Below are 14,078 nucleotides of genomic sequence, written 5' to 3'. Positions count from 1 at the left end.
CAGTCCTGAGTGCTGGCACCCCCTAGAGCCTCCTGCTCCTCCCTTGGATTTGGATTTCTGGGAGGGGAATGGGGTCTAGTAGTTACAGCTGGGAGCCAGGACTCCTGGGTTCTCTCCCAGCTCCGAGGGGTGGGAGGGGCAGGGTATGTAACAAGAATCCTGGGAGAGAAGTGTCCTGTGTGTGGACTGGTGTCTCCACCGGGCCAGGGCTGGATCCACACCTTTGCTGGAGTTGTGGGGCCCCCTGAGGCTATCCCTCTGTAGGACCCCAACTTCTCCTTGGCCCACGTGTGGCTGAACCAGCCACAGATGGAGTAAGGCAACACCTGTCCATGCCCTCCCCAGGAGCCATAAGGCTCTGCCCTTTTGTTGCACCCCAACCCCCCTTTCAGGCATGGAGTTGGTGGGGTTCCCCCAGAGCACCCCACCAAGATGCATGGGATAGTTCTTCCTCTCTCTTTCCCATCAATGGGCTCAGGCTCTCTGAAGACCCAGGCAGCATCGGTCATGCTCAGGGCAGCTCCACCTGGCTCAGCAGTTATTTCTGTAACTGGAAGCTGAGGGTCTGCAGGGATCCCTCCGTTCTAGGCTGTGATGACCCAGGCAGGGACCCCAGTCCATCTCTGCCCACCTTCACTCGCAGCTGCCTCCTGTGGGGGACCCCAGCTAGAAAGGCCAAGGAGCAGCATGAGGGTGAATGTCCCCCAGTCCCGCCAGGGTGAGATGAAACACTGCATCTCCTTTCAAAGCCTTTAATCAATGCTCCTCACAGCTCTGTGCCCCCCCCCCCCCCACAGAATGGGGGGCTGGTCTCAAGGTGAGGCAGCAGCTTCATTCTACAGGTAAAAAATAGCTCCTGGGGTGAGAAATTCTCTGGAGGCTCGGATGGGGGGCAGCAAGAGGGGAGGCTGGTATATGGGGGGTGTTTCTTGGATGGCCCTGAGTATATGAGTTCAGGGGGCTCTGCTCATGTGTGTGTGGGGGGTGCTCCTGGCCTCTGGGACTGGAGTGTCACTAGGTGAGTTCAGGGGTTCAGGGCTGAATTTGGGGGCTCATGGTCTCTGGGATGGAGAAGGGCCAGGACCCACAAGGTTGGGGGGTTGAATCAGGTCTCATTTTGGGGGCAAAGTCACCCTGATCATGGTGTGGGGGACCCTTTCCCTCTACTCCCTGGTCTCACAGGGCCATAGGGGCACATGGGCCCAATCCCCTCTTGCTCACAAAACCATAGAGGGGTGTACAGGCCACCCTGCCTTACAAGACTATAGAGAGAGGGGGCAGATCCCCCCCACCTCATGCAGGGCCATAGAGAGGTGTATGGGCCCACTCCCACAGCTATAGAGGGGGTGTTGAGCCCATACCTAGCTGTATGGCCTCAACCCTCGCTCACAGGGCTATACAGGAGTGTTCAGGCCTTATGGCCTCCCCGTGCAGAGCCATATAGGGCCATAAGGACCTTAGTAGGCTGTATGGTGCAACCTCCCCATCCCAGGGCCATATGGACTCTCAGAGCCATATCAGGCTGTATGGCCCACCCTCCCCCATGCTGCTCACATGGCTACATGAGTGTCACGGCCATAGCATAGGCCACCCTGCTCCCAGGGCCGTACAGGGGTGTTGGGACCATATCGGGCTGTATGGCCCCCCCCCACCCCGCTCACAGGGCCATGTAGAGAGTGATGGGGCAGTGGTCACTGCCCATGGCCTGGGAGCGGATCTTGCTGTCGCACAGCGCCTCCAGCAGGCGTGTCGAGACCAGGAAGTAGTCGAGGCGCCAGCCCACGTTCTTGGCGCGAGCATTCATCATGTAAGTCCAGAAGGTGTAGGCGTGGGGCGTATCGGGGTAGAGGTGGCGGAAGGTGTCAGTGAAGCCGGCCGCCAGCAGCTCCCCAAAGCCCTGGCGCTCCTCGGGCGTGAAGCCCGCCGACTTCTTGTTGCCCTTGGGGTTCTTCAGGTCGATCTCAGCGTGGGCCACGTTGAGGTCCCCCGCACAACACCAGGGGCTGCGAGCATCCAGCCCGCGCAGGTCGGCCCGGAAGGCAGCATCCCAGCGCTGGCGGTACTCCAGCCGCACCAGCCCCCGGCCCGCGTTGGGCACATAGGCCGTCACCAGGAAGTGCGAGGGGAATTCGGCCGTGATCACCCGGCCCTCCTGGTCGTGCTGCTCCTCACCTGCCGGGAGACATGGGGCACGTGTCAGAGGCAAAGAGGAGAGGCCATGGGCAAGGGTCAAGGAAAAGGCCATGGGTTTGGGGGATGCCGGGCCAGGGGACAAGGGAAAGCGCAGGGTCCTGGCAGCGGGCAAAAGGGCGTCTGCAGGCAGAGGTTGGTAGGGGCACAGTGGGCAGGGAGCACGGGCTCAGCAGGCAGAGGCTGGGGGGTGGGGCAGGTCCCTACCGATGCCGTAGGTGATGCTGAGTGGCTCAGTCTTGCAGAGCAGAGCCACCCCACTGTAGCCCTCCTTGGCGCCAGCGCAGGCCAGTACTTGTGGGGTACTCGGCATCTCCCGCATCTCGGGGGGCAGCAGCTTCTCTGCCACACTTGGTCTCCTGCAGGCACAGCACGTCGGGGTCCTCCTCACGCACCCACTGTGTGGGGAGAGCGGGGGTCAGCGGGGCTGGGAGCCTGGAGACCTGGAATCCCTCTCCAGCCTTGCGAGAGGAGTGGGGCTAAAGGGGGGGGGGGGGGCATGAGAGGCAGGACTCCTGAGGTCTATCCCTGGGGTACAGCATGATGTCATAGGTGTCCCACTGTGCTCCAACTCCTGCTACTCTGCCCCCCCTCTTCTCAGGAACCCCCCATCCCCTTTCTCTGGGAACCTCATAGGATGAGGAACAGAACCCAGGTATCCTGCCCCCCAGCTTCACCCCACTTCCCTCCGATTTATCCCTCCCCTCGGAGCACACAAGTCCTCCTGCCCCTGGCTGTGGATCTCCGGCACTGCTTGCTGGGGACCAGCCAGACCAGCAACAGCACTTTGAGACCAGTAAAACTGCTTCCACACTACGGACAGTCCCGGATCCAAGGCCAGAAGGGACCGGTGGAATCGTTTCGTCCGACTGCTTGGATAGCACAGGTTGGCGAACCGCCCTGCAACAATTCCTAGTGCATAGCTGTTCAAAATGGCCAGAGATGGAGACTGCACCATGACCCTTGGCACATTATTCCGAACAGTCACCTTCATTATTAAAAATGTCCCCTTATGGCCAGGCTGCATTTGTCAAGCTTCAGCTCCCAGAAGTAAAATAACCTCTGCACCTACTCCAGATTCGCCTGTTTCTACATCCCAGAGTCGTATGCAGGCCCCAGCAATGTCCTGCAAGCTCCTACCCAGCTGCTTATCCGTCCTCAACCCGCAAACCTTTTCCAGACTTCAGACCCATTGTAACGATCCCACTGGAACCAAACCAGGTACAAATCTGGCTGTGGACCAGGCTCAAGGGAATTAGCCATTCATGAACCCACGTTAACTTTTCAGTTTTTACAGCTGCAACATTTTCCCCCTGTCCAGCGGGATTTGGGGGATGACAAAGGTCCATTTTGAGTTAAAATTTCATTCTGGGTTAGGAAAAGCAAACATGTTTGGAGATTTAGGACCTTCCACTCCAATCCCCATTTACTGATGGAAATGTAACAGAGACAGGATGCCTAGGATTCAAATTGCCTGTTTTTCTCCTATTCTAGGACGTCCCCAAAGGTCTCTGATTTTGGAGAAGAGTTAGTGAGTGCTGAAGGGACCTAGGAGTGTGGGGCGGCAGCAGAGCGGGAGGGGCCACTAAGCAGCTCTGTATCTCTGATACTGGGTGACTTTTCCAATGCACGCCAACGTTCCCACAGCCCTGCTGTTGTTCACTGTGCTCAACTTGGAGACACAAAGCAGGAGAGGAAAATGGAATAAATCTAAAAATCCTAAATTTCTGGATTTGCAAGAAATCCCCAAATTGTGGATGTGGGAATCCAAACTCCAGGTGGAAAATTTGACCCATGAAATTCACTGCGAAATCCGTCCCCAACCTGGAAGATTTTTTCTGCAGGGAAAACAACCCAATCCCTAACTCAGCTACAGCATTTCTCAGCAGAGCTCAAAGAAGGTCAGGATCCTTATCCCACTGCAAAGGTGGGGAAACTGAGGCACAAGGAGGGGAAGGGACCAGCCCAAGGTCACCTAGCAGGTCAATGGCAGAGCCAGAGAGAGAACCCAGAAGTCCTGGCTCCCAGCCCTACTGCTATAACCCACTAGACCCGCCTCCCCTCGCTGGGATAGAACCCAGGAGTCCTGGCTCCCAGCCCCCCCTGCTGTAAGCTCTCTAGTTGTAGCCATTAGGCTATGCTGCAGGGGTGGCCTTAGCCCCTGGTACTACCCACTGCAGACCAAGGCCCCAACCCAGGTGATCCGAACTGGGGAGGAGCTGCCTAGCCCAGCAAGGACTAGCAGAGTCACTCCTACCTCCAGCCCCTTCTTCTTGACCCAGGCCCGGAGCCCGTCCACATTCCACGACGTGACCTTCAGGGTGTACTTCTGCCCACCGGGGGAAGTGAGTTTGTTGGGCGGATCATGGTACAGGATGGGGTTCTCTGCCACCTTCTCCTTTGGGCCCTTGGCAGCCCCCTTCTTGTTCTTCTTTGCCTCGGGCTCTGTGGAGGGGGAGAGAGAAGGAAAGCTGGGACGTGGCATGGAGCAGCCGGGGGGAGGGGGGGTGCCAAGAACATGAGACTGGCCCTACTGGGTCAAACCGAAGGACAATCCAGCCCTCCCAGCATGATGCACAAGAAATGATGGAGGAACGCCATGCCGCAGGGTCTGGGCAGGGCTTGGAACGGAGCACTGTGCCGCGGGAAGCACAAGGGGGTGCCAGGGAGCAGGAAGGGGTTGCTGTGCCACGGGGCCGTGGTTACCTGTGGCCTCGAGCTCGTCCGCGCTGTCCACATCCTCTGCCTTCTTCCCCCGTTTGGGCATCTCCCGCCACCAGCTGGGCCCTGCGCTGAGGAGCCGACACCGCCGAGCCACAAGCCGCAGGATCCTGGGGGCAGCCTAGGGGGGAAGCGGGTGGGCACCCAGCAATCAGTACTCAGCACTCCAGAGAACCAGGAAGGATGGGCCAAAAGCCCATTCCCCCTTCCCAGCCAATGACAAACCTTCTTGCGTTAGTCTACCCAATCCTTGGCCACCCACACAATAACCCCCCCCCCGCTCCCCAGCCAATCGCAGCCCTCCTTGCAAAATAAACACCCAGCTCCCTGGCCAATTAACGCCCATGCCCACAGCCAACAAACCCCGACGTCCCTGGCCAATCACAGCCCTCGCAGCACAATAACCACCCGCTCTCTGGCCAATCACAGAGCTTCTTGCACAATAACCTCCCACTCCCCAGCCAATCGCAGCCCTCCTTGCAAAATAAACACCCAGCTCCCTGGCCAGTTAACGCCCACGGCCAACAAACCCCGACCTACCTGCCCGATCACAGCCCTCGCTGCACGATACCCACCCGCTCCCTGGCCAATCAGAAAGCTCCGTGTACAATAAACACCCACCTGCCTGGCCGGTCGCAGCCCTCCCGCGCAGTCAGCCCCGCCCGACTCCCGGCCAATCAGGCCCCGCTCCGAGCCCCGCGCGCCCCACGGCCCGTCCGGGAACAAAAAGCAGCAGAGCCCGACCGGGACACGTGCGCCAGGGTCACGGGGCGGCAGGGGACTGCGGGGCGGGAATGGGCGGGACTCCCGAGTCACGTGCGGACGGAGGGACTGGGACCTCCGGCGTCGCGCGGGGCGGGAGTGGGCGTGGCCATAGCACTCCTGTGTCACGTGCCGCGAGAGGGGCGGGGCTCCGCTCTGAGGTGGGGGCGGGAGGCGCCGGGCAGGTCGCGCCGCGCCGGCCGGGCCATGCGCGCGGTGACGGTGCTGGGGCTGGAGGGCAGCGCCAACAAGGTGGGGGCGGGGCTGGTGCGGGACGGGCGGGTGCTGAGCAACCCCCGCCGGACCTTCGTGCCCGCGCCGGGCCAGGGTGAGCCGGGCCCCCCCCCATCCTCCCCCCGCCCTTCTCCGGCCTCCCGCATCTTCCCCCCGCCCCTACCCATCCCCCCGCCCTTCTCCGGGCCCCCCCGCATCTTCCCCCCGCCCTTCTCCGGCCCCCCCTCCCGCCGCTACCCTACCCATCCCCCCGCCCTTCCCCGGGCCCCCCGCATCTTCCCCCCGGGCCTCCCCCCGTCCGCCCCATCTTCCCCCCTTCCCCGGGCCCCCCCGTCTGCCCCCATCTTCCCCGGGGCCCCCCCGTCCCTACCCATCCCCCCACACTTCTCCGGGCCCCCCCCCGTCCGCCCCCATCTTCCCCGGGCCCCCCCCCGTCCGCCCCCATCTTCCCCCCCCTTCCCCGGACCCCCCGTTCCTACCCATCCACCCGCCCTTCTCCGGGCCTCCCGCATCTTCCCCCCGCCCTTCTCCGGGCCCCCCCCGCCCCTACCCATCCCCCCGCCCTTCCCCGGGACCCCCCGCCCCTACCCATCCCCCCGCCCTTTCCCGGGCCCCCCGCATCTTCCCCCCGCCCTTCCCCGGGCCTCCCCCCGTCCGCCCCATCTTCCCCCTTCCCCGGGCCCCCCCGTCTGCCCCCATCTTCCCCGGGGCCCCCCGTCCCTACCCATCCCCCCACACTTCTCCGGGCCCCCCCGTCTGCCCCCATCTTCCCCGGGGCCCCCCCGTCCCTACCCATCCCCCCACACTTCTCCGGGCCCCCCCCGTCTGCCCCCATCTTCCCCGGGCCCCCCCCGTCCCTACCCATCCCCCCGCCCTTCTCCGGGCCCCCCCCCGTCCGCCCCCATCTTTCCCCCCTTCCCCGGACCCCCCGTTCCTACCCATCCACCCGCCCTTCTCCGGGCCCCCAGTCCGCCCCATCTTCCCCCCCCGCCCCATCTTCCCCGGGCCCCCCCCCGTCCCTACCCATCCCCCCGCCCTTCTCCGGGCCCCCCCCCCGTCCGCCCCCATCTTCCCCCCTTCTCTGGGCCCCCCCTTCCCCATCTTCCCCCTTCCCCGGGACCCCCCGTCCCTACCCATCCCTTGCCCTTCTCCGGGCCCCCCCTGTCCGCCACATCTTCCCCCCTTCCCCGGGCCCCCCCGCCCCATCTTCCCCGGGGCCCCCCGTCCCTACCCATCCCCCCGCCCTTCTCCGGGCCCCCCCTCTGCCTCTATCTTCCCCCCTTCCCTGGGCCCCCCCGTCCGCCCCCATCTTCCCCCTTCCCTACCCATCCCCCCCTTCCCCGGACCCCCCCCGTCCTTACCCATCCCCCACCCTTCTCCGGGCCCCTCCGTACCACTCATCCCCCACCCTTTTCCGGGTCCCCCCCGCCCTGGGCTCCCCCGTCTGCCCCCTTCCTGCCCCCTACCCCGCCCTCTTCCTGCCCCCGTCTGCCCTCATCTTCTCCCCTGTGCCTCCTTCCTGCTTCTCCATCCCTACCCATCCCCTCTCCCCGTCCCCATCTTCCCTCTGTGCCCCCTTCCTGCCCCCCTGTCATTACCCACCCCCCTACCCTTCCTCGGGCCCCCCCTTCTTCCCCCCATCTCTACCCATCCCCTACCCTGCCCCCATCTTCCCCCTGGGCCCCCTCAACCGCCCTCCTTCCCCTGCCCCGCCATCCCCCTACCCTGCCCCAGGTCCCTCATCCTTACCCACTCCCGCTGCGCCCCTACCCATCCCCTATCCCGCCCTGGGCCCCCCCGGCCCTCCCCCTGTGCTCCTATCCTGCCCCCCTCATTCTTACTCATCCCCCTATCCTTCCCTGGGCCCCCTCATCTGCCCCATCCCCTACCCTGCCCCATCTTCCCCCCTTTCTGCCCCCCCATCCGCCCCCATCCCCTACCCTGCCCCAGGTCCCTCATCCTTACCCACTCCCCCTGCGCACCTACCCATCCCCTACCCCGCCCGCCCCCTGTGCCCCTATCCTGCCCCCCTCGTCCCTACCCATCCCCCTACCCTTCCCTAGGCCCCCTCATCTGCCCCATCCCCTACCCTGCCCCATCTTCCCCCCTTTTGCCCCCTTTCTGCCCCCCCATCCCCTACCCCCGCCCCCTGTGCCTCCTTCCTGCCCCCCACGTCCCTAACCATCCCCCTACCCTTCCCCGGGCCCCTCATCTGCCCCATCTTCCCCCCTTTTGCCCCCTTTCTGCCCCCCCATCCCCTACCCCCCGCCCCCCCGTGCCTCCTTCCTGCCCCCCCCGTCCCTAACCATCCCCCTACCCTTCCCCGGGCCCCCCGTCTGCCCCCATCCGCGCCCCCATTTTCCCCCATCCACCCCCTTCCTGCCCCCCCTTACCCCGCCCCCATCCCCTACCCTGCCCCGGGCCCCTCGTCCACTCCCTTCCTGCCCCCCATCCTTACCCATCCCCTCCCCCCACCCTGGGCCCCCCGTCTGCTTCCTGCCCTGCCCCATCTCCCCCTGTCCATCCCCTTCTTGCCCCCCCGTTCACCTCCTTCCTGCCTCCATCCCCTACCCCGCCCCCATCTTCCCCCTGTTCGCCCCTTCCCTTACCCTGCCCTGGGCCCCCCCATGTCCCGGGCCCTCCCATCTGCCCCCCTTACCCCACCCTAGGTGCCCTGTCCTTACTAACCCCCTCTTCGTCCTTTCCCACCCCCCTAGTGCCCCAGGACCCCTCACCAGCCCCCCCGTCCTCCCCCAGCTTCCCTACCCCACTTTGGGGCCCCTCCCCATTCCCCTGCTGTCCTTACCCATTTCCCCTCTATCCACCCCCCCATCTCCCCCTGTGCCCCTACCCTGCCCTGGGACCTGTCCCCAGGCCTCCCCATCCTTACCCATCCCCCCTCTGTCCACCCCTCCTCCCTGGGATCCCCCCAGCCTCTCCCCAATCTCCATCTCCCCTGCAGTCCCCCTGGGCCTCCTCATCCCAAGCCCTGCAGGGACCCCCACCAGGACCACCTGTCCTTACCCAGCTCTGCATCCTTCATCCATCTGCCCCCCTGCTCTGGCACCCCTTCAGCCTTCCTCCCTAGAACACCCTCCTCCCCCCGGGCCTCCCAGTCTCAAATCCTGCCAGGATTCTCCCTGGGACCCCCCCCTCCCCAAAGCTCCCCATCCTCCTCCCTGGGTTCTCTCCACTCTCTGAGTCTGGCCCCTCATCCAGCCCCCTCTCCAGGCCAGGGTGAATCCAGGCTTCCTGGTCTCCTCCTCCCCACAAACACATGTCCCCTTTCCCCACCGCTCCTGGCCAGGATGAGTCTGGTTCCTTCTTCCAGGCCCCCCACATCCGATCCCTTTTATCCCCACTGCATTTGGTCATTGCCAGCTCCACCCCCTGACGCTCTCTCTCTGGGGCAGGGTTCCTGCCAGGGCAGACAGCGAGGCATCACCGGGGCTGTGTGCTGGCTGTGCTTCGGGAGGCTCTGCAGGAGGCAGGGCTGGAGCCTGCAGATGTGGACTGCGTGGCCTACACCAAGGGTGAGTGGGGGTGTGACTGGGGTGGAGCCTACGCGCAGGGTGAGTTGGGGGGCGCGGGGGGAGCCTATGCGCAGAGTGAGTTGAGGGGCGCGGGGGGAGCCTATGTGCAGGGTGAGTGGGGGTGTGTGGACCCCCAAGGCCTCGTGCTGACCCTGCACTCTCCCTGCAGGCCCTGGCATGGGCGCCCCACTGGTGACAGTGGCCGTGGTGGCCCGGACGTTGGCCCAGCTCTGGAACAAGCCCCTGCTGGGCGTCAATCACTGCGTGGGCCACATTGAGATGGGCCGGCTGATCACGGGTGCCCAGAACCCCACCGTGCTGTACGTCAGCGGGGGCAACACCCAGGTAGGGCTGACGCTCCCCCGCCAGCGCCGCACTAGGCCCCCACCCAGGAGATCCCAGCAGCCCTGTACATCCCCCTGCTCTGTTCCTCTTGCCCAGGTCATCGCATACTCGGAGCACCGATATCGCATCTTCGGGGAGACCATCGACATCGCTGTGGGCAACTGCCTGGATCGTTTTGCCCGTGTGCTGAAGGTGAGAGGGCAGTGGGGAGCCAGAGGGTTGGGAGTCAGAACTCCTGGGTTCAATCCCTGGCTCTGGGGGGAGTGGGTCTAGTGGTTAGAGACAGTGGGAGTGGGGGACAGATGACCGGGAGTCAGGACTCTTGGGTTCTATTCTTATTGAGTCACCCAGAGCTTCTCTGCTACCTGATTGTGGTACTTCAACATTAACAAGTTTTTTGGAATTTAATTTCCTTGCTTTTTAAAATAAGGTATCAGCCCTAAAAGAAATCTTCCCCAATCCCCCTGGTTCCTTCGCTAGCAACATTCAGCGACAGCAACATTGGAAAAATGCTGCTTCAAAATTTTAACAGTCACATGACTCCAAGTTTTGGTGTGTTTGAGGTGAAGTTGTTCATTTTAAATGCAAGGGAATTCCAGATTAGTGTTGGTTTTATGCACACGCTCATCGAAAAATACGCAGTGCAATTTTAAACTTAACCTAAGTTTTTTGGAGTGGAATTTCCCTGCTTTTTTTTTCTAAAGACAAATTTTCTTACTTTGGTTGCTTTTTAAACAAACTCACAATTTTATTCTCTCTATGATCCAAGAATAGTGTACAAGATCAAACAATATTTAGGATATAACTTGCTTTATATAAGACTTGAAATTGATCTCTATCATAGATTATTAGTGTTGGAAGGGACCTCAGGAGATCATCTAGTCCAACCCCTTGCTCAAAGCAGGACCAATCCCCAAATGGCCCCCTCAGGGACTGAGCTCAGAACCCTGGGTTTAACAGGCCAATGCTCAAACCACTGAGCTATCCCCACTCCCCCGCCATCACAAACATTCTATAGCCTTCCATTTTTAAAAATCCTCACACTCAATTGCCTGGATTTCTTGTAAAATCCTTTTCTTCCTTGTGGCAGGAGCAAGCGAAGATGAGGTTTTCTGGCATGGAATTTGCTTGCTTTTTAAAGAAAACAGTAACTTTTGTTCTCTTTCTCCCTGAAATTGGGGAAAATAAATGCCAAAATCTAAGGTTAATGGTAACTTTACAGTCAAACATTTCCAACTAAAGCCAGCATAAAGTTAGATACTTTTGTCAAATCTGCGCTCGCTTAGTTGGAGACTTTGCATTAATTTTAACATTAATCTAAGATTTTTGGCATTCAGTTTTCTGCCATTAAAAGCCAGGCGCAGGCTGTGGGAATCTTCAGCACTAACCGACGTTCTTGGCCTGGAATTTCCTTGTTTCTTTGCAAGCGAAGTGGAAAATGATTGTGAGATTTAGCAGTAAATCAATACAGAGCTTTGGCAAAGGAGCCCCAGGCTTCATTCTCCTCTCTGTAGCTCAGAACTGGGGGAACCGATTTCACCTGAATCCCCCTGCCCTGAGCCTCGCTGCAGGAAAGGTTTTGGCCTGAAAGGAACTAGTGTCTTCAAGTAGTTCTGTTCTCTCACCCCTCCTCCCCCCCTCAACGGACCAAAGCAAAGTGAGTGTGTGTTGAGGGGGGGGAGTGTCACCGTGGGGCCTGGGGGGCTCGGAGGTTGGGATGGGGCCTTCTGGTACCCCCACATCCAGCCTTACCCCTCCTTGGTGTGTCTTCCTCCTAGATATCCAATGACCCCAGCCCTGGCTATAACATTGAACAGATGGCGAAGAAGTGAGTGGTACCAGCTCCGGGAGGGGAGTTGGGTCCAGGGGGCTGGAGCAGGGCTGGGGGTCAGGGTTAGATCCCTGGCTCTGGGAGGGTCTAACACAGTCTCCTCCCTGCACCCCCCCAGGGGACAGAAGCTGGTGGAGCTGCCCTACACAGTGAAGGGAATGGATGTGTCCTTCTCAGGGATCCTGTCCCACATAGAGGTGAGGAACCCAGGGGTCCTGGTTCCCAGCCCCTGCTCTGACCACTAGCCCCCACTCCCCTCCCTGAGCTGGGAGGGAACCCAGGGGTCCTGGCTCCCAGCCCCTGCTCTACCCACTAGCCCCCACTCCGCTCCCTGAGCTGGGAGGGAACCCGGGCACCCTGAACCCCCTCTCTGCCCTGTAGGAGGTGGCTCACAAGATGCTGGCATCAGGAGAGTGCACCCCGGAGGATCTCTGCTTCTCTCTCCAGGTGAGGAACGGCCCAGCTCAGGGCTGGGGGAGCAGGGGCTGTGGGTCCAGAGTTAGGAGCCCTGTCCCTGGACATCAGGAAGTGGGGACTGCGGGCTGGGAGTGAGAAGCACCATGGGAGCTGGGGAAGGGGGCTGCAAGTCTGGCATGAGGAGCACTGTGGGAGCTGTGGGGAGGGAATGAGGAGCGCTGGGGGGGTTACCGATCGGGAGTGAGGAGTGCTGGGGCAGGAGGTGCTGTGGGTCAAGAGTGAGGAGCGCCAGGGAGGGGAGGGGGCTGTGGGTCGGGAGTGAGTGAGGGGCGCCAGGGGGGCTGCGGGTCGGGAGTGAGTGAGGGGCGGCGGGGAGGGGGGGGGGCTGCGGGTCGGGAGCGAGGCATGCTGAGGAGGGGCGGGGGGCCTGTAGGTCAGGAGTGAGGAGTGCTTGGGGGAGGGGAGGGGGCTGCGGGTTGGGAGCGAGGAGCGCGGGGGGGGTGGTGCTGCGGGTCAGGAGCGAGGAGCGCTGGGGGGGGTGCTGCAGGTTGGGAGCAAGTGGCACTGTCCTAGCTGCACTGCCCCCCCAGGAGACGCTCTTTGCGATGCTGGTGGAGATCACGGAGCGGGCCATGGCGCACTGCGGCTCGCAGGAGGCCCTCATCGTGGGCGGCGTCGGCTGTACGTGCTGGGACCATGGGGAGCGAGGGGGGGGTCACTGCATGGGAACCCTGCCTCCCCCCCGGTCCCCATACTTAGCTCCCCACCTGCTTCCCCACTCGCCTCCTATCTCCCTCCCCCCAGGATTGCTGCCCTAGGGCAGGGGCTCGCTGGGCTCTCTCCCTCAAACCTGGCAGGCACAGCCTGGGGCTAGTGCCTGGGCTTAACTGAGGCCATCACAGCTTGTGTCACTTGTGTATAGTGACTGGGGTCTCAGCTTGAAACCTTCCCCCTCCCCAGGTGTCACCACCCCACACCAGCCTGTGGCTTCCCCCCAAGCTCTAATCCTGCCCCCTCCCCCAGGTAACATGCGGCTACAGGAGATGATGCGGATCATGTGCGCAGAGAGGGGAGCCAAGCTGTTTGCTACAGATGAGAGGTACCGACTGCCCGTCAGCTTGCCCTGTGGAGCTAGGGTCCCAGCAACCCTCAGCCCACCTTAGCTTGGTGGGAGCAATGGGATTATCCCTCCAGACAGTGGCTCTTGGATTCCTCTGGGAGATTCTGGGCTATGGTGCTTTAGGGCATTGGCACCCCATCCCGGAGCCAGGAGAGAACCTAGGAGTCCTGGCTCCCAACCCCCTACCTCTCCTCTTTAATCATTAGACCCTAGTCCCCCCCCAGAGTTGGGGATAGAACCTGGGAGTCCTTGGTCCCAGCCCCCTTCCTTATCTACTAGACCCCACTCCCATTCCAGAGCCAGGGGCTGAACCCAAGAGTCCTGGTTCCCAGCCCCCTTCTGCTCTAACCACTAGCCCCCATGCCACACTGCCTGCAGGAGGTTTCGTCTCCCCACATCCCCAGGTTCTGCATTGACAATGGAGCCATGATCGCGCAGGCCGGCTGGGAGATGTTCCGCACAGGGCAGGTGACGCAGCTAGAGGATTCATGGATCACGCAGAGGTAGAGGAGGAGGGAGCGAGGGGGGAGGCATCAGCCATGGGGCAACCCCCAGCCCCCTGACTCTCTCTTCTCCCCACAGGTACCGGACAGACGAAGTGGAGGTGACCTGGCGCGATTAACCCCTTCCCTCCCACACATAGGACAGGCCCCAAAGCGGCTGCTGCCCCCATGGGGCCGGTGCAGAGCAGGGTGACCACGGCTTGAGGGCCCCGCTGGCTGGAACTCAGCCCTAACACACAATAAAGACGTTTGCTTTTGTAAATGAGATTCCTTTCCTGAGCCCTGGGGGCTGGGCAGGGAGTGGCCTCTGGGCCTGGCCCCAGCCCCTCAGCGGGCCCCACTCAGCCTGAAGCCCTCCATTGCAGCAATGAGTTGGGGTATTCAGCCTGGCTACCATGGGCTGCAGGTCAGGACTGTGGGAT

General features: G+C 62.1%; 2 protein-coding genes across 2 annotated transcripts; one reads left to right on the top strand and one right to left on the bottom strand.

Moving 5' to 3' along the window:
* Positions 1-1,267: 1,267 nt before the first annotated feature.
* Positions 1,268-5,668, bottom strand: APEX1 (apurinic/apyrimidinic endodeoxyribonuclease 1). The gene is given in 6 exon segments (XM_030539757.1): positions 1,268-2,172; positions 2,398-2,536; positions 2,538-2,588; positions 4,448-4,635; positions 4,897-5,032; positions 5,533-5,668. Coding segments are annotated over 5 exon segments (954 nt in total). The 5' UTR covers positions 4,958-5,032; positions 5,533-5,668; the 3' UTR covers positions 1,268-1,657.
* Positions 5,669-5,865: 197 nt separating this feature from the next.
* On the top strand, positions 5,866-13,918 carry OSGEP (O-sialoglycoprotein endopeptidase). Its single transcript, XM_030539756.1, has 11 exons — positions 5,866-6,001; positions 9,321-9,440; positions 9,610-9,785; positions 9,882-9,977; positions 11,564-11,613; positions 11,735-11,813; positions 11,998-12,063; positions 12,624-12,714; positions 13,057-13,132; positions 13,558-13,656; positions 13,736-13,918. The coding sequence occupies exons 1-11, from the start codon at positions 5,881-5,883 to the stop codon at positions 13,773-13,775; spliced, it is 1,014 nt and encodes a 337-aa protein (XP_030395616.1). The 5' UTR covers positions 5,866-5,880; the 3' UTR covers positions 13,776-13,918.
* Positions 13,919-14,078: the final 160 nt, after the last annotated feature.

The sequence above is a fragment of the Gopherus evgoodei genome, chromosome 21 (assembly GCF_007399415.2).
Source record: "Gopherus evgoodei ecotype Sinaloan lineage chromosome 21, rGopEvg1_v1.p, whole genome shotgun sequence".
Taxonomy (NCBI): domain Eukaryota; kingdom Metazoa; phylum Chordata; order Testudines; family Testudinidae; genus Gopherus; species Gopherus evgoodei.
This window is presented reverse-complemented; position numbering and strand designations above follow the sequence as displayed.

Coding starts and splice junctions, on each gene's coding strand:
- OSGEP (XM_030539756.1), top strand. CDS start 5,881: ATGCGCGCGGTGACGGTGCTGGGGCTGGAGGGCAGCGCCAACAAGGTG. Junction 9,978..11,563: donor GTTTTGCCCGTGTGCTGAAG/GTGAGAGGGCAG, acceptor TCTTCCTCCTAG/ATATCCAATGACCCCAGCCC. Junction 12,064..12,623: donor ATCTCTGCTTCTCTCTCCAG/GTGAGGAACGGC, acceptor CTGCCCCCCCAG/GAGACGCTCTTTGCGATGCT.